This window comes from Gracilinanus agilis, chromosome 1, assembly GCF_016433145.1.
Source record: "Gracilinanus agilis isolate LMUSP501 chromosome 1, AgileGrace, whole genome shotgun sequence".
NCBI classification, from domain to species: domain Eukaryota; kingdom Metazoa; phylum Chordata; class Mammalia; order Didelphimorphia; family Didelphidae; genus Gracilinanus; species Gracilinanus agilis.
The window spans coordinates 109,271,032-109,291,908 of NC_058130.1; the positions used below are offsets into that span (position 1 = coordinate 109,271,032).

A 20,877-nucleotide genomic window follows, 5' to 3' on the forward strand; every position below is an offset into this window, starting at 1 on the left:
ACACAGACTGTGTCCTTGACTCTTTGTTAGGACTGACGGTCTAGTCCTTTTTACATTCAATCTAGTGTCTGAGGTCGCTGGTCATGGTAAGACTAGGCATCTGCTTTAGGTCTCAGGCTTTCTGGCTCCAGTGGTGTTGACAAAAGCCTAGATAGGGTCCCACTAGGCCTTCCCCAATGTCCCTTAAGCATCTTTTCATGATGTGCATTGATACCAAGTGGGCTGTTTGTATAATGAGAATAACTCAACAAAGATGTGGACTGATACCCTTGAGATACTAAAGAAATCAGAAACAAAGGGAGTCCCAAAAATCTTAATGATTTTATATGCTTAAAACATAATAAGAATTGCAAACATTAGAAGGTGTGGCAGATTTATTATCCACATTGCTGTAAAGAGTATAATTGCTTAGAAAAAAATATGTCCAGAAAATTTTCAATATCAAGTACAGTTTATTCCAGACACTGAGGCACAAGGGTTTAATCATGGTCATACAGGCATGGTAAAGCTAACAACGGTATTTCAGGACAATTATAAAATACTTTCTGAAATTTCCTTCAAACTATTTCACTGTGGAATAGAAATTATAAATATTATTAAAGATTAAGGCTTAAATTTAAGATTAAATATTCCTGAAAGTTTCAACTTTTTGAACGTTTCCAAGTTGACAGAAATAAATATTTCCTATCATGTTAAATATCTTAGAAAATTAGCACACTGTATCAAATATAGACATTTGATGAAGCTAGTGAGAGTAAAGGAAGCTTGTGAGACTGAATTACCAAAAAATTACAGATATAAAAAAGAGATAATTTAGTTCATCATTCATTTGGGGCAAAATTGCCTGTTTTTTAAAATATCCCTAACAATACCCAGCATATTCCTGACTCAGTGTAATTGCTAAACACTTGTAGAATATAACATGAAGCTTTTAATGTATTCTTCAGTCTTAAAAGGTGTTTTAATGTTGCCCTTCTTGAAAAATGCATCTTTTAGAACTCTTGACTTGTTTCTAATATTTCCTAAGTCTCTCCTTAAGTAAATGAAAAAATATTGTTACCTAATGCTCTTTGTGTAATCTGCCATTCTTTTCCAAGTTAAAATAGCCTCAGTTCCAGTTTTTCTAACTTTTATAGCCATTAGTTTTCTTTTCTAGGCATCAGTTTTATTTTCTAAACTTCAAAATGGAAACCTAAGAATTATTGCCAATTTAGAATTAACAGCCTTATATAAAAATGTAACACAGACATGGAATGATAGAAATTGAGTTACTGCCTTGTATTATAATAATTTATTAACATTATCTATTCTACACTCCATGTTAGTTGGAAACTAGACCTTATTCATCATTATATCCCTCACTGCACTCAATAGATAATAAGTATCTATTGACTAAATCAAAGAACAGAAGCAGAAAGGGGAAATGAAGAAATTTTAGGATTACAGAGGTGATTTTTTAAAGTTAAATGAAATGAATTTTTAAAGTTAAATGAATTTTTAAAGTTAAATGAATTTTGCCCCATTAGGAAAAAAGTATGTTTAATTTGAAGTCATTCATTTTTTTAAAACCAACATGATGTTGGTATCTAATTATGTGAGGAATCAAGAAGACCCAAGTTCCAATATGGTTTACCAGTTACTTGTACTCAAACCTTGAACAAGTCACAAACTTTATGGGTTCTGGATTCTTCTAAAAATAAGGATAACATCACTTCTTTTAACTAACTCTATAAGCTTATAGTCAAAATAATATCAAACAATGTTAAATGAAAACTCTCAAAATTGTCAAGTGCTAGATAAATAGGAAAATTGTATTATTTTAATAATCATGATTTTCCCTAAGAGAGTTCCTAAAAAATGAAACAAGATGCTGAAAATAATGTAAAGCAGTGAGTACATAAGATTTCTAGTTTGCTCAGTATAGCATTTGACTTGGAAATTCAGAAAAAATTGTGTTGAAATCCTATCTCAGAAACTTGTAGGCTGTGGGACTCAGGATAAATCACTTAATCTCTCTCTCTCTCAACTTCAATTTCCTCAGAGGGCAGCTGGGTAGCACAATGGATTGAGAGCCAAGCCTAGAGACAGGAGGTCCTAGATTCAAATCTGACCTCAGACACTTCCTAGCTGTGTGACCCTGGGCAAGTCACTTGACCACCATTGCCTACCTTTACCACTCTTCTTCTTTGAAGCCAATACACAGTATTGACTCCAAGATGGAAGGTAAGCGTTTAAAAACAAAAACAAAAACAAAAAAAACCCTTCAATGTCCTCACCTGTAAAAAGAGATAATAATGGCACCTACCTCACAAGGTTGTTGTGAGGACCAAATGAGAAATAAATTGCTTTACAAACCTTAAATTCTTATATAGGGTGTTGTGAAAGTTCTAAAAACTTTCTAATAAAATGGTTTTAAGCTTATTTTTTAAAAAGTTTAAGTAGCTTAAAACTGCACTAAGAGCTTTGGAACACCTTATATAAATATTATAATAAGTAGTTATTCTTCATTTATCCATTTAAAAATTAAACCTGAAGAAATAGGATTTTTCACTCTAAGAATTGCATAGAACTACACCCAAATAATAGAAATAGCAATTTGTCAAAATTTGTCAATTCTGTCAAAAGAATCTTCCTAAGACACAGATATGACCATGTAATTTTCCTGCTTGAGAATCTTTGGTGGCCTCCTATTCAAATCTCTAAGATAAAATATGAACTCTAACCTGGCAAGTAAGGCTTTCCAGTCTGGCTTCAAACTACCATTCTTGAATTATTTTCACATCAATCCCCTTCACCCATTGTTTCAGTGAAACTGGAGTATCATTACTCAAAATTCCATCTCCTGCTACATTTATCTACTACTACGTAGTATAGTACAGAGCTGCATTCAGATACTGGTTTTGATGTTTTTATGTAAAACCACAGACAAGTCACTTATCTTATTTTGGTATAATTTACTGATTTTCAACTTCCTATGATGACAGCTATGTGAGATAATGTTAGTAGCACATACCTATGTGTTTGTGAGACCTCAATGAGATAATGAATGTATGTAAACATCAGCTATGTAAACTGCTATGTAAATATCAGCTCTTACCTCATTTTATCCCCACTACCCACCCTAAAATGTAAGCATATTGAGGGCAGGGGATTATTTCATTTTTTTCCTTACAACTAACACAGTGTCTTACACATAGGATTCACTAACAGTAAGATTCATTACACATATAAACTGAGGTTATTGGCTTTGAAGTGACCTGTCACTAAGAAATCCGAAGATGCATATGAAATTTTCAAGTATAGACATACAGCATTCCACTGGCATATATTTTGAAAAGCATCATGTTGATAACAACAATAGTATACAAGGATCAACTGTCAATGACAACTATTCTCAGCAATTCAGGGATCCAGGTCAACTACAAGGGACTCATGATGAAAAGGCTATCCTCTGCAACAGAAAGGACTGACATTCTGAATGCAGATTGAACCATTCTTCACATTATTTCCTCCATGAGTTTTTCTCTACTGTGAGCAATATGTCTTTTCTTTCACAATATGATGAACATGGAAATATATATTGTATAATAACACATGTACAACCTATATCACTTGCCATCTTGGGGAAGAGGGAGGGATAGGAAGAAGAAGGAAGAGAACATAGATCACAAGATGTCAAAAAAAACAATTATTAAAAACATGCAATCTGGAAAAAAAATTTTAATATCATATTGGATGCTATTTGTCAAAGATGAATAGGAATACCTGTTTGCTATGATTTCAGTATATACTACTGGCTTTGGCTTTGGAAGATGGAAGTGTTCAATAATTGACAGCATTTATAAAAAAGGCTTTAAGATTTGCAAAGTGCTATATCTGTTAGTAGATTTCATTCTCAAAACATTCCTCTGAGGTAGGTGCTATTATCCCCATTTTAAAGATGAGAAAATTGAGCCTGGGCAGGTTAAGTGACTTGCTATATTTCACATAGCTAGAAAGTATTTTGAAGGAGGAATATAATTCAGTTTCCTGATTTCAAAGTTCAGCACTCTCTTCATTATGTCAATTAGCTGCCTCAGAATCTGAGCTGTCCAAAGCAATGATGAAGCAAGCCCCAATAATGGATAATATCTGTAATACCCAGAGCTTGATTATGGTCAGGTACATTTGGGATTTCTGCCAATGCAAACCTGTGTGGGAACTTTATTGTAATGAACCAATCAACTCTGAATTCTTTGTTCTTGGATTACTAGAGATGGAAGCAAATGTATAATGAATGTCTATGAAAAACAGTACAAACTATGAAGTGGAATGAACCTCAGCAACTTGAGCTTCTATTCCTTGGAGAGACACTAGACAATGGAAGAATTTAGAATTCTGCAGTGGAGTGCTAACATAAATGGTCCCACATAATGGTATCAGGAAATATTTGGTGCTACAGAAGGCATTTTGTACTTTGGCTATGAATTCAAATGATGTCTGAACATTTGAGTCAAGAAAAGTTTCTAGGATCCATTCTGACAAAGGTAGAAACTTTGAAAGCAAACTACCGAAGGAGTGTTGGCCATACAAATAAAATCAATGCAGCAAAAATTGGAAGAGAAAAAGAAATTTGGGGAAAAAAACATCCTTGCAGGATTTCTCTAATTAAGGTCTCAAAGATACATAGAGAAATGACACAAATTTGTAAGAGCTATTCTATTCCCCAGTAGAAAAATGGTCAAAGGATATGAATAGGCAATTTTCAGAGGAAGAAATCTAAGAATCAATAGACACATAAAAAAAGCCTTAATCACGAATAATTAGACAAATAAAAATTACAATTTTTAAATACAACCTAACATCCATCAGATTAGCAAAGCTGACAACAAAGAAATATGATAAACATTAACTGGAAGGGCTATGGGAAAACAGGTACATTGATGCACCATTAGTGTTACTTTGATACCATTTCCAACTGTTGGGATCATGAACTGGTCAAATTCTTCTGGAAAGCAATTTGGAACTATGCCCCAAAATCCCATAAAGTGTTTGTAGCCTTTGACCCAGAGATACCACCTCTAGGTCTATACCCTAAAGAGATGAAAGAAAAATCAAAAGGATCCATGTGTACAAAACTATTTAAAGCTGCTCTTTTCATGGTAACTATTTTTTTTGCAATGTACGGGCAGGGGGCAGAACACATGTCCCCTTTTTCAGTGAGAAGACAGGAGATTGGAATGAGAAAAATCAGAGCAGAAGATAAAATTAATTTGAACTTTTTTTTAATGAAAGGGTTGAGTTTGGCAGAAGTCATATGTCTAGAATCACACCCTGCCATCCTCAGGGAGATCCACCCTGGGTTTTAATCTTGTAATACTGAACATGTTGGAGGCTTGGAGGAATGAAAAAAAAAAAGATTCAGTGGAGTCAATACATGTTATTTTCAGTGATTGTGTCAGAAGGTGAAATAAACTCATATTTAATACTACTGGCAAAAAGATCAGCTGAAAGCTAACTGTAGCCTAACTATGACCTTAGCCCAGAAAATACTGAGAGAAACAAGTGATGGGCTTTGAGGGCAGAAAGAGACCTATTCCAGTTGTATGCTGTAGCTAATAGTAAGTACATTGGCAAAGCACAGAAAAGTAATAGGCCAATCATTTACTCAAGTTGTTATTCAGATTTAGACACCCAGGAATATGTGCTTTGCCATGTTGTTTAAATGTAACTTATAAGAATGTTAAAAGTATAGATGAAACATTTATTAAATTTGAAGATGAGCAACCTATAAAGAATGTTAGCCAGAAAGATCTTAGCAGGATCTTGGCAGGCTAGAATTTTGATCCAAATCCATTAAGATTAAACGGGATAGGGATGAATGTAAAATTCTGATTGGTATTGCTTCTTCTGACTTCTGTGTGAGTGCCCATCTTGTGAGAGTTCTCCATTAAATAGTTTTTTAAGCAAAATCATATTCATTTTGCTTCTATTACTCAGTATTGCCTAGATGTTGGTAAAGAAGCTTTTTAAAAGATCAGTTCTAAATAATGTTCTTTAGTATTTCAAAAGTTACATATAGCATATTAAGGTTACAAATAACATCTCAATTTCTCAGATTCTTTGAAAGGAGTACAATTTGCTAGGAATTTTAATGATAGTATTATTTGTCTATGAACCCAAGTTCTAAGTGGCACAGATGGATAATCAAGGTGTATGTATCAACTTGAAGCCTTTTAAAAAATTACTGTTTCAAAGTCTCAATTCCAAAATTAATTTGAGCTACAATGCTATAACAACTTGATAGGAGTAGAGTAGTTGATTCCAAAGTTCCCTGACAAGGGAGGGAAAGATCAAAAAGCAATATTTATGAAGCAGCAATAAAAATGCAGTAGATACTATTTTTAAAAAACAGTTTTATCTCCTTAACTCTATATTTACTGACTAATACATGTCAATAATCCCAAATGTAATTTCACTAATCTCCTGGTTTACATTGGAAGACAATTCTTTTTTATTTGAAAATAGTTATATACGGAGTAATATAAATGAACCTAGGTCAATGTACAAGCAGTTCTATAAGAAGATAACTATGTTCTGGGTAACATAATCCTTTGAATTATTCTAAAGAACTTTCCTCACAAACATTCCTATGAGGTAGGTAGTGCAAACATCAACCTCATTTTATGGATGAGGAAGCTGAGGTTAAGAGATTAGCTAATTTTCTAAGTCCATGCAGAATGTAAAAAGCAGTGTCAAGACTGAAACACAGGTGCTATGAATCTCAAAGTCCACCTCTCTTTCCACACTGCATAAACAAATTTTAGGAAGCAAAACCTAAGTTATGGTTATAATGAATCCTTTTTTCACTTTGCGCCACACCTGACTATTAATGCTACTAATAAGCAATGTTTGCTAAAGATCTCAGGTATCATCCCAAAGCCAAGATGCAATATCAAAATTCGTTCAGAACATTTTACCAAATGGATTCAAGAGATGTAGTAATAAGCATATTTTCAAATGTACATTTATATAGAATTGAATTTTTGTATACATGCTGAGTAACACATCTTAAATCTGAAAATATAATTATAACTTTATTATGCAGGAAAATGAAACAAGCTTTTGGGAAATTAAGCAATTTGATTGAAGCAGTATTTTAGGTAACATTAGACTATTGCTTTTGGATGTAAAAGAGATCTTAGAAATCACTTAATACACTATGATGCAATGAAAAGAATGATGAATTTGTTTTCAATGGACTAAAGTATAAAAAAATAGGCCCTGTCACTGTCTACCTGTGAGAGAATTTAACAGATCCCTTAATCTTCCTGGGACTGAGTGTCCCATTTATAAAATGAGGGGAGTCAAAAATAAATTAAAATGAAAGGAGTAGAGTAGATGACTTCTATAGTTCTCAAATCTGAATAGAAGTAAGTGCCTTCATTTCATATGAATTAACTATTGAAAAGACAGGATGTCCAACATTCCACAGATATTAGAGCTGGGATGAGATGAGATATACTGATAATAGATTTCAAAAGAATTTTAATATGCTTATACATATATGAACAGAATTTAATCTTTCACTGATGATTCAAAAACAATTTTCAGCTTTGTGCAGCATTTTAGGAGCATTATTACTAATTAAATGGTACTACAAAAAAATTCTGGCATTTGGGTTATGGATAAATTAAAGCTTACATTTTCAAATAGATGACCACAGAAGGTACAAAGATATATGTGAGAGGTTTGATATGAATTATTTTTAAAGTTTCTTAAGCTGTTCAAATGTGAAAGAGTATAATACTACTTTTGAAGGAAAGATTTTTTCAAATTGCTGAGTGGCAGATTTATAAAAATTTTGGAATTTTTCTACTGGAAAATAATTATCAAACAAAGATTCTTTATATAGAAAGTACTTTTCTATAAGTAATCTTGTAAAAAATGATACAATTTATATATGTTTTAGAAACTTGGAGTAAAAATTGAACTGAAAAGCAGACTTCTTTTTATGATAGTGTAACTAGCATGTAATTCTACTCTTTTCATTTCCAGAGGTACTAGAGATGTAGGTATTTCATATTATTTTAAAAGAGAAATTAATTGGCCAAGATAAGTAATAAAATTATTTTACAGGAAAAAAGTGAGGAGGTAGAGCAAAAAAAAAAGCAATGAGATAAGGGTGGCTAGGTAGCACAGTGGATAGAATGACAGGCCCAGAGTCGGGAGGATCTAGATTCAAATCTGCCCTCAGACATTTCTTAGATATATATAACCTTGGGCAAGTCACTTAGCCTCAATTGTCTAGCCCCTTCTAAGACAGAAGGTAAGAGTTGGAATAGAAACAAGCAATAACATAAAAAATCATCCATTAGCTAAATTTTGTTACATTAAAAATATTTCTCCTTGGTTTTTTTTTAATACTTTGGATTAGTCATAAAAAGACAGCCACAAGATACCATGCATGCTTTAATTTTGCAAATGAGTAAAATGCACACTCCTTTGTCTCTAGGAAAAACAATGCTGTTTACATTTTTTGTATTCAAGCTGACCCACTTTACCATGTAGTGCCACAGTCAGTTTATTTGTCCAAACAATATAATAATTTCCAATAAATCTTAACTCCAGAAGGATATGCTTCAATAATGCCTTTATTCATTCTCTAACATCTGGAATTTCTAAAGCATCCTTTAATAGTTTTTATTAACTCACAAAGTGCAAGCAAAACAAATAATCATGAAATAATCAATAGGAATATACTTGCACACAGAATTAGAAATTATGTAACACAGTCAAATTTCAATCTAAAAAAATTTCAATCTAAAAAATGTTCTTATCTAAAGTGCGTAAGGCAATTACTTCATTTCTTTCTATAAATTATTAAAAACAGAAATGGTATTTAAAAGTTCGAGGGCCAAGGGAATCCTAAAATAACATAATTTAATAACATCTCACACATTAGTTTCATTTCATCTACCAGTCTTGTTTTAGTTTTCAAAAGAAAGCCAAGAATGATCATACAGTTTAAAAAGGAACTCATAAAAGGCCCATACAGATTCATTCTGGTGTTTAATTTTTTTTAATCATAGCAAAAAGCCAAGGTGTATACTTATGATAATACTAGAGGTAATAATATTAAGCGTTACTCATGTGAAGGGGAAAAGAGGATCATGGATTTGTAAAATTCATTTTCTGACTAAAAATCCTGAGAAATTAGATACTATGTAAGTTTTTTTTTAATCAATAGTAAACTTTTTCCAGGGAAATCTATAAGATTCTTCTCTCAATGATACTGATATGAGGAGTGTGAAGTAGGTATAAGAACTTTATATATACTAACCCTTCTCTCCATTCCCATCCTTTAAAAAAAACCCTTATATCAATTACAACAAAACGTTTCCTAGTTTGAGTAACATCAGTTAAAACTGTGTGAAGCACTATGAAAATTTAGAAGGCACTGCATTAACCAGATGATATTCCCATAATGGGTAATTCTTGTAATTTTTTTTTAATTACAAAATAATTTTTGGCTTTTTCTGCCTAATAACTATCAAAACACTCTACTTAGCCATTTCCATAAACAATGGATTAACCAATGGATTTTTGTTTAAGGATCTGCTTTTTGGAAAATGAAACTGAATTCTTTGTTGTTTCAAAGATTCTCTGGGACTCCCTCAAAACTAAACATAATATATTCTTTTCAAATTATGCCATAAGAAATGGAAAGAAACCAGAAGAAAAGTGATTTGAGAACTAGGATTACCTACATTCAAATTTTAAAATATCCTTGTTTTTCTTCATGCTCAACTACTGTACATTCTTAAAATTTTCTGCAGTTTAGCAGTATATATGTTTTCTGCTGATAGAATAGCCTTTTTTTACATTCTTTATTTTAAGAGTACAACAGAACATCCTGCATGTAAGTACTATGCTTTTATTGAAAGAATACTATATGTAAAGCATTGTGATGCTTTCATTAGTGATCAACACAGAGAGGGGTTTAAAAACTAGAAGGTAACTTCCAGGAGGAAAAGCTCTTACTTCTGAAGGTATGTGAAATGAGAATTAAAAAGTTTAAAAAAAATAAAAGTTTTAAAAAACGGGAAAAACACATATTTAGGTTTTAAGTGGTTAAAAAATGTTCACATACTGTTTTATTTACTGCCTTTGTTTTTTCCTCAAGGTCTTATATTTCATTTACTTTACCTTTTACTTCTTATTGTCCTAATTAAACAGTTTTATTCAGTGTTTAATATATCATTAAATTTACATCAACTCTTGCAGTTGTACATGACTCCTTTAGACTGTAAGCAAATGGTAAAAAAGAAATCAAACCCAAATTGTCTCTAAATTGTCTTATATGAAATAATTATGGGTACAAATTGTTTCAGAGATGTGGATTCTTTTTCTAAATAATACTTCAGGTATTAGATTTTATTAGTAAATACAGGGAAATATAATTTTAGTAAATAACAGTGATAAGTACAGCATTCCTAAAGGCATGAATGACAAGCACTTTCTGATTTGATTTTTCTCTCCTTTTTTATACAAGGTTGAATCTCTAATTCAAATTCTAAGACAAATTTTCTCACATTAAGAAATAATTTTGTTCTATGGATTGCAAAGTTTAATACATTGTTTTAACCCAACTACAAAACTTTAAATCAATAAAATACTTCAAAATCCAATTGCAAATTTATTTCAGATTAAACTTAGATAGCCAATAACACATAAAACATTATATAAAAGCCCTTAAAAATCCATCTATTATCAAACTGACAGAACTAGTGCAAAAGAAATCTCTCAAGCTAGAATGTTCACAAACTCACCTGTACAATCTGTGTCAAGTCACAAGAATAATGTAAATTTTCTCTCAGCATTGTGCCAGCTTGTATAAATACACAAAGAAGAGAGAATGGGGAGGAGTGAAGGGGAAGCTGATATGGTCAACATATAAAGCACATGGGGATGTAGAGGGAGAGCAGTCAGAACCTTATTGGTTTCCAAATAAAGGGGGAAAAAGTTAAAGTTACTGTAGAAGAGTCTTTTTGGCATTCCCAACAGTCTCGAATGCTATAAAATTTATAAAGGCTGAAAGTTTTTAAAGCTTCGGTCTGAAAACTAAAAGTCTTTTTTCCTGAAGAATCACAAAATGAAGAAAAAAAGAACAAAAAATTTAAAAATTATTTTAGTCAATTAAGTGGTAAAATTTTCCAACCCAGGCTAATTTCTATCTTTGAAGTCCTACGTGTAAACAAAGAGAAGAACCAACAAAATATCTAGAAAACTCAAAAATCACTTTTCTTCCAAAAGAAAAGCACACTGTCCCTTTCACCTGTGTCTATTTTTCAGAAAGTCAATCTATGGTTTTCTAATTGCTTCTTCTATGGGATTTCACAGTAGGTTCCTGCTAATGCTTCATTTCAGAAGCATAATGTTTAACAGCATCCAAGCCTCAAGCAGCAGAGGGCAGCAAACCCAAATGGTTAATCCATTGCTCAAGCATCTGTGATTAGAAACTGCACAGAAAATAATGCCAAAATAAAAAAAGAAGTAAACATTTTTAAGTGATATTACTGCATAATATTGTTCAGACTGCTAGTTGAACCACTCATTCCATTTTCATGTTTCTGTAGTGTCTTCACAGCACTCGGAACTTGCAATCCGGTACTCAAAGAAAGTCCACCACACCAAACCTAGAAAAGATTATAAAATAAAGCTAAAATCAGATTTGAAATTAAATCAAAATTTTATTTTAAAAAATTCCATGTAAAAAATTAAAATAATATATTTAACATTATTTGCTGCTAGACATCATATATAACAATTCATTGTGTAATATAATTAATTTCTAAAAAATACATATACAAATACAAAAAAAAGAAACCAGGAAAAAAAATACAATTAGTTCTATTCTTTTCAAAGTGGTTGCTGGGCAGCCTGTAACATACCTGCTTTCATGATCCCAGGGATTCAAAGAGTAATAAAATAGCAAGAAAAGAAATGGAAGAGGGACAAGATTTTGTAGAACAGCATATAAAGCTGTTAGAGAGCTTTAGAATTTGTACCTTGGCATAAATCACAAACTATCACTATCATCTCTGACTCTTAAGCCCTACATAAGGTTGCATCTTGAGATCCCAGTACTCAAATTATGCATAAGGTATCAATGATGAGAAACGTTGAGATAGCCTGAGATCAATGTCTAAAACAGTGCCTTGATCCTGGTAAGCAATTCACATTCCTTGAACTGAACTAAATTGTGTATTTAAGATATTTTTATTATCAGAACAAGTAACCTTCATTCTAAAAAAAATGTGCCACAAATTTCTTCTATATTATTCAACAGTAAGAAACTTTTTGTGATATTTAAAAAATAGTTATACAAATAAATTACAAATTATGATGATTAGGGGAAGGAAACACACAATGAAAGCATTAATATTTTTCACTTCTAATTTTCTAGTAACCATTGTAAATTTGAATTTGGGAAGGTTAAATAAAAATGTAAATGGACTTATTAATAATTAAAATGGACAGACCTTCAGGCCAGTAAATGTAAATAGGATTAGAGCAAAGTCAAGAGAACTTAAAAATAAAAATATACATAGAAAGTTAAAACTAAGGAATCATTTAATAAGGGTTCTTCTACACAGGGGTTCTTAATCTGGAGTCTGCGGACCTGTTTTTAAAAAATTTTTTGATAACTATTTCAATATAATTCTTTTCCCTAGTAATTATATATATTTAATTTTGTACATTTAGAAATATTATTCTGAGAAGGGGTCCATGACACACAAAAAAGTTAAGAAGCCCTGCTCTAAAGAAATATTGAGTACTGGTAACATAAACTTTATCATTAGTTGTTTTAACATTTATTTAGAACATGATAACAGACATTTTACCAAGATATTAACCTGTAAAATCCACAATTCTAAAATTAACTTTCTTCACTTTAACAAACAGGCTTCCTTTATTTTAAAAATATGTTTCTTAAAATATGGTAACATGTTTTGCATGATGATACATGTATAACCTGCCAGCACCAGGAGGGAGGAGGGGAGGGATATATGTTCAATCATGTAATTTAGGAAAACTTGTGTAGAAATTAGATATTACATGTAATTCATAAAAATAAAAAATATTAATTAAAAATTTTAATTAAATTTTAAAATAAAATAAAAGTTTATTTTAAAATTACATATGCTAGGGGCAACTAGGTGGCACATTGGATAGTGCTCCATGGCTGGAGGTGGGGGAGATCTGGATTCAAATGTGGTCTCAGACACTTTATAGCTGTATGACCCTGAGCTAATGACTTAACTCCAATTGTCCAGTTCTTGCTTTTCTGTCTTAGAAAGTAAGGATTTTTAAAATTTGCATATGTTCTACATTCTCTTAACAAATAGTTGCTCACAAAAATGAGAAAAATGTATAAATATATAGCCTAGATGTAAAAAATCATCTTCAAAGGTCACCCAGAACAACCCATTTGTGAATAAAAATTCCTTTTGAAACATTTCAACAAACTGTCATCTAGTTTTTGCTTTAAGACATCCAGTAAGACTTCTTTATCCAATTGTTAGAATACCTGAAAATTCCTGTTGACAGGAACTAATGAAATTTATCATTTGTACTCAAGAATAACTTTTAATGGCAAGCAAAAGGATGAGATTGTTTCAAATTATTCCCTCAAAACTACAAAATTTAATTTCAACCAAATCTACTTTCATATTTTTTAAAATATTGATTCCAAGGGAAGGTAAGGGATTTTAAAAAATTATTATCATGCAAAACACACATATTGGTCATTGTTCTAAGAGTACACTTATACAAAACCAAAATTCCAAAATAAAGCCATAAATACATTGATATGAAAGATAGCATGCTTTGGTCTGTATCCATCCAACTCCAACGGTTCTTTCTCTGGAGGTGGGTAGCATTCCTTGTCATAAATCCCTCAAAATTGTCCCAGATCATTGCATTGCTGAGAATAGCCAAGGTATCTCAGATAATTATTGTACAGTATTGCTGATATTGTATACAATGTTCTTTTGTTTCTACTTATTTTGCTCTGCATCAATTCCTATAGATCTTTCCAGCTCTTTCTGAAATCATTCTGCTCATCATTTCTTATAGTACAATAGTATTCCATCACCAACATAAACCACAATTTTCTCAGACATTCCCCAACTGATGGACATCCCCTCAATTTCCAATTCTTTGCCACCACAAAAAGAGCTGCTATAAATCTTTTTTGTATAAGTAGGTCCTTTCCCCTTTTGTATCATCTCTTTGGAATACAAATCCAGTAGTGGTATTACAAGATCAAAGGATATGCATAGTTTTATAGTTCTTTAGATAAAGTTCAAAATTGCCATCCAGAATGGTTAGATCAGTTCACAACTCCACCAACAATGCATTAGTGTCCCAATTTTATCACATTCATCCCAACATTTATCATTTTCCTTTCCTGTTATATTGGCCAATCTGCTTGTTTTTATTTGCATTTTTCTAATTAAGGGGGATCTAGAACATTTTTTCATATGATTATTGATGGCTTTGATTTCTTCATCTGAAAATTGCTTGTTTATATCCTTTGACCATTTGTTAATTGGGGAATGGCTTGTATTCTTATAAATTTGACTTAGTTCTCTATAGATTTGAAAAATTGGACCTTTATCTGAAAAATTTGTTATAAAATTCTTTTTAGTTTGTTGTTTCCCTTCTAATCTTGGTTATATTAGTTTTGTTTGTACAAAAGCTTTTAAATTTAATATAATCAAAATTCTTCATTTTGTATCTTATAAGGCTCTATATCTCTTGCTTGATAATAAATTCTTCCCTTCTCCAAAGTTCTGCCAGGTAAACTATTCTATGCTCTTCTGATTTAGTTATGGGATCATTCTCTATATCTAAATCATATATCCCTTTTGACCATATCTTGGTATAAGGTGTGAGATATTGGTCTATGCCTAGTTTGGGCAATACTATTTTCAATATTCTCAGAAGTTTTTGTTAAACAGTGAGTTCTTATTCCAAAAGTTGGGATCTTTGGATTTATCAAACACTAGGTTGCGAAGGTCATTTACCCCTGCATATTGTATATCTAATCTATTCCACTGGTCCACCCTTCTTTTTCTTAGCCAGTACCAAACTGTTTTGATGATTACTGCTTCATAGTAAAGTTTGAGATCTGGTACTGCTAAGCTACCTTGAAAGTAAGGGTTTTTTATAGACATTTTTATTTGGCCAAAAAAGGAGGATTTAGAACTTTAAATTGCCAAAGGAGTTTGTGTTCCAATTAGGAATGGATCACATGTTCTGATTAGGGCTGTTTCTGCATTATGTCATCAGGACCAACAGCAGGAACATTAGGTTTACATTCCCTAAGATTAATGATCCTCTGGGGGCATCCAGGTAGCAGAGTTGATAAAGTACCAGCCCTGGAGTCAGGAGGTCCTGAGTTCAAACCTGACCTCAAGGTACTTTCTAGCTGTGTGACCCTGGGCAAATCACTTAACCCCAACCACCTACCCCTACTTCTTTACTGCCTTGGAACCAATACTTAGTATTGATTCTAAGGCAGAAGGTAAGGATTAAAAACATATTTTTAAAAATTCTTAAATCATCCCATAACCTCACATAGTTGAGGCTATTAATGATTCAAGTAGGCTTTTCTCCTATCTAATTTATGCAAGCCAAAAAACAAAAAAACAAATACATAAACATTGAAGTTTAGTGACAATCAGGCAAATACTCTCATACAACCAGCACTACATGGACTACTGTTTAAGAGACATAGACTAGATGATGGGAAAGGTGAAGTCAAAATAAACTGAATAACCAGACTAAGAGACTGGTTTTTAAAGAGCTGATATCAAGCTGAAGGGATATTTCTAGTAGAATGTCCTAGGGATTTTACATTAGTTCTGTGTTAATCAATGTTAAAAAAAAATACCTCTTATCTTCTTAGTATCAATTCTAAGACAGAAGAGCAACAGAAGAGTTAATTGAGGTTAAGTGACTTGCCCAGGGTCAAAGAGCTAAGAAATGTTTGAGGCTAGATTTGAAGCCAGGTCCTCCTGACTCCAGGCCTGATGTTATCTATCCACTGTGTAACCTAGATGCCCCTGTCAATCAACATTTTAATGAATGACATAACTGGAAATCATAAACTAAGACTTGACCAAATTTGCAAATGATACACTATATAAGCTAACATGTTAGCAGAAAGAATAAGAATTTTAAAAATCAACTAAATTTCCAAAAAAGTTTAGAAGATTCTAAATTTAATGATTATGATATGAGGAGGATCAAGATGACAATGTTAACATGTGAAAGAATCTTAAGCATGAAAACTCTTCTCCTACCAATAAAAGGCTTTATCAATACAACATATGGCATCATTTGGAATTTTATGGGACACTGGGCTACAGCATACTTAATAGCAGGGGTCAGCAACGTATGGCTCTTTCTGCAGGAGCCATAAAGTCAATTTTTTTTCAGGCGCTGTTACAGGAGCGCGCACTGTGAGCACTGTACGGCTCTCACGAAATTACATTTTAAAAAATGTGGTGTTTATGGCTCTCAAGGCCAAAAAGGTTGCCGACCCCTGCTTAAGAGGAAGAAGACCCTGAAATAAACTGATGGCATTCTCACAACACATGAAACAGTCTAGTTTAAAAACAACAGCAACAACCTTTATACGAAAATGTTTGGCTTCTGTGTCACAATGGTCAGATACTCTATTTAGCTATCGCCATTAAGAACAGCTTGAACACTGGATTACTGTTCTGGAGTTTGTTTCTGGGAATAGAACTGTACTTGTTTCATAGGTTCTCTGATAGCCTCCAAAAGTAACTAGAACATAGATTACAATATTAGATATATGATCCAAAGACGTCTCATATACAACAAATACTCAACAGCCGCCTTATGGGAGAAAAGAATTAGAAACAAAGTAAAAAAGTCATAGTGAGGAGAATGGCTAAATAAATTCTGGTACATACGTGTAATAGAATATTATTGTGATATAAAAAACAATGAATAAGAATTTAGAGAAGCATAGGAAGACTTATCTGAACTCATGCAGAATGTAGTGAACCAGAAAAACAATAAACACAGTTACCAACGTAAATGAAAAGAATTTGTAAAATGAAACATTATGTAATTATAATGTCCTAGATTGCCCCTAGGAAAATATACCTAAAAATATCCCTTCCTTATAGAAACTATAGAATTCACTTAATCTGGGAGTGGGGGAGTGGGTCCACATTTTTACAGAAGTGCTGTTTTTTTCCTTTTTTTTCTGGTACAAGGGATGGTTTACTGAGCAGGGGAAAGGAGAAAAATGTATTCAGAAATAAAAGTGTAATAAAAACAAAATATGCCAAATAAGATTTTTAAAGACATAGTATACATTTTTTTCAAACTACACTGTGAGGAATGACAATTAAAAGGTTAGTGCTTTAAGAGCTAGAACTAGCTATGTTTACACAAATGAAACATTCTAAGGATAGTTCCCTCGGAATATGGTTAAAACACAGATTATGATCTATTCTAATAAGAGCAGTTTTTGCCAGATCTGGAGCTACTGTGGTGAATTCTAGGCCCATGAGAGCCCAACGTCCCAAAATTACAGAGGCTGCAAGGGGAAGGAAATGAGAAGAATGGAAAATAAGGACAGGCAGACAGTTTAACAGTAATGGAATTTTGTGGAACATTGGGAGGCACTCCAAAACTGGAAGCCGTAATCAGTGTGAAATGATATATAAATGTCACTTCTGGGACACAGTATATATTTTTGATAGACTACAATAAAAGAATCATGCTCTCAGCATAGACATAAGCATATATCATATCACAGAGAAAGTGGATCTACTCCACTGAATAATAAAACATAAGTTATTTTTCTTAGTTGCCAAATGAAAATGTAAATACTAACCATGAAACCAGGAAGCACTGGCTGTGTAAATTTTGTTTTAAAAGAATACAGTAATTGCTTTGAAGCTGCATTGTAGAAGGACAGTTGACCTGAAATGGAAAAAAAAGAAAGTTCAATTACAGAAAAGAAAAACAACCCCAATCCCAAAAAGGCTACGGGGAAAATAATCTCAAAATATAATGGTGTAAGGGAAAATTTTAATGTTTTATTCTATTTTTCTCAATTACATGTTAAACAAATTTTTTTAAACCCTTGTACTTCGGTGTATTTTCTCATAGGTGGAAGATTGGTAAGGGTGGGCAATGGGGGTCAAGTGACTTGCCCAGGGTCACACAGCTGGGAAGTGGCTGAGGCCGGGTTTGAACCTAGGACCTCGTGTCTCTAGGCCTGACTCTCACTCCACTGAGCTACCCAGCTGCCCCTGTAAAACAATTTTTAATGTTTGTTTTTTATAATTTTTGAATTCCAAATTTCCTCCCTCATTCCCCTACCCCTCCCTGAGATATCAAGCACTTTGACATAGATCATACATGTGCAGTCATAAAAACATTTTCCATATTAGCTCTGTTGCAAAAAAGAATACCAATTAGAAAAAAGAAACAAAAATGAAGAAAAAATTTGAAGTATGCTTTGATCTCCATTCAGACTCCATAAGTTCTTTCTCTTGAAGGTGGATAGCATTTTTTAACATAAGTCTTTTGGAATTGTCTTGTATCATTGTATTGCTGAGAATAACCAAGTCATTCATAGTTGATTATCCTACAATATTGCTGTGACTGTGTACATTGTTCTCCTGGTTCTGCTCATTTAACTTTGCATCACTTCATATAAGTCTACTCAAGTTTTTAAAAATCATCCTGTGCATTATTTCTTATAGCAAAATAGTACTCCATCACAATCATATACCACAGTTTAGCCATTCCCCAATTGATGGGCATTCCTTCAATTTCCAATTCTTTGTCACCACAAAAAGAGCTACTATAAATATTTTTAACACTGGAAATTTGATACATATTAACAGTAAAATTGTTTCCCTAAAAATTATAAGGGACTGGATTTTGAATATTAATAACAGCCCTTCTGTTTGCAGACATCAATAGCAAAAGTATCTGAGTAAATTGTCACATTTGAAATCTCTAAGATCTGATATGATTTAGCTATTAGAATTCGCTGATTGAACACTTATGGTCTGCCTTTCAAGTACAAGTGTTTATAAAACAAGACAAGATAAATTAATAAAGCAAGAAAATATTGTGAAAAAATTTACATAATTTAATTTTTTTGATATTTAAATGGCTACATTTTAGCCTAGATCAAGTGTCCTTTATCATTGTCTCCTGGCCTTAACTACTCAACCATCATTTTCAATATTGACTGATACCATCTACTCAAACCCAATCCTAACAATCTATATTTCCCAGGTATACCTCTCCCTATCACATTCTAATTTCCAACACACTTCTTTTTTTCATCCTATTTTCAAATGAAATTCCCTTCCTCTTATTATCAACCAATCCAAATGTTTTATTTAACACCTTAGCTTCAAAACAAAAGCCAAACATTTCTTGAATGAAACTTTCTCTTTCATTATCTTCAGATCAGACAGGATTCATAGAAAGTTAGAGCTGAAAGGGATTTGACAAGATCATCCATTCCAATGCCTCATTTTACAAATGAAGAAACTGTGGCATTGAAAGATACGCAGCCTAGAGTCACACATCTTAGAAGTGGCAGAGCTGGGAAACCCAGGTCTACTGCTTTGAATTCAATGCCCTTTCCATTACCATATGCTTCATATATTGTATAAAATAACACTACTTATTTCAACATTTTTTTTCTTACCAGAGATTCCTTGTAGGAAGTCTTCTATGTTCCGTGATCTATTACTGTATCCCCCAAAGCACTTAGTTCAATAATTAACATAGGTATTCAAAAAAGTTTCTTCTGGCTCATTTGGAAAGGGACAAGATGGAAAACCTTTTAATTGACTACTATTCTAACTGGCATGAAATTATACCGAACCCTTCAAGAGCATATGATACTGATTGCCACTCCCTCCTCTCTTTGGCTTTATGATACTACACTTTTCCATTTCTCCTACTTAGAGGGCTCTTGCTTCTATTCCTGTGGCTGTTCTTGTTGCTCCTCTTGGCCCACAAGAATGCCCACCCTCCAAAGCACTGTCGTCTACTCTCCCATCTCCTTACTCTTACTTTATTAGAATGACTTCATGTATCTCAAAACTTCAAACTAACAAACCCCAAATCTACATCTTGCATCCCAATTTCTCATCTATGTACCATGTTTCAAATTGCCTAAAGGTCTGCCAGCCTACCTGAAGCAGCAAGACATCTTGAGGGAAAGAAAGGAGGAAGCATGTGCCAAGTAAATAAGGACCCTGAACCTGGAAGCCTTGGGAAGATCAGTGATTCCAGGGCACTGGTCACAGCCATCACCCAGGAAAGCAACTCCTTCAGAAATAAAAACTGATAGCTGCTCTTGCAAGTACCACAGCTACTAAAGACCCAGGAAAGAAAAGTCTTTAACAATGTTAAATGACTCAACATAAAAAAATAAATATGATTTAATAAGTGGAAATGACATAAAAGAAGAGGCATTATCATCTGCTTTGCCACTGCACCCAAAGAAGCATGGAACTTTTCCATATGATTGGTAGCTGAAACTTCCATATTTCATGTGTTCTCCAATAGAACTTGTCTTGAGAACAGGATTTTCCTATTTGTATCCTCTGCACTTAGCACAAGCTTTGCACATTGTAAAAGTTTAGTAATTTTTTTTCATTTATTTCTAAAGAGTATCACACACTATCTCCTCAAAATTAAAATATTCAGCTATAGAGGATAACGTGCTCAACATGCAATAAGAAGATATCCTGCATATGTTTGTAAGGAAGAACAGAAGACATATGGGGACCTTCAAACTCCTCC

General features: G+C 32.8%; 1 protein-coding gene across 1 annotated transcript in view; it reads right to left on the reverse strand.

Moving 5' to 3' along the window:
- Positions 1 to 10,407: 10,407 nt before the first annotated feature.
- Positions 10,408 to 20,877, reverse strand: part of FSD1L (fibronectin type III and SPRY domain containing 1 like) — a 93,948-nt gene continuing 83,478 nt past the window's right edge. The window contains exons 13-14 of the mRNA XM_044685295.1: positions 17,930 to 18,018; positions 10,408 to 11,678 (exon numbers count right to left, since the gene is read on the reverse strand). Of these exons, the coding sequence (XP_044541230.1) occupies positions 11,556 to 11,678; positions 17,930 to 18,018 (212 nt within the window). The 3' untranslated portion in view covers positions 10,408 to 11,555. The remainder of the gene's footprint in view (positions 11,679 to 17,929; positions 18,019 to 20,877) is intronic.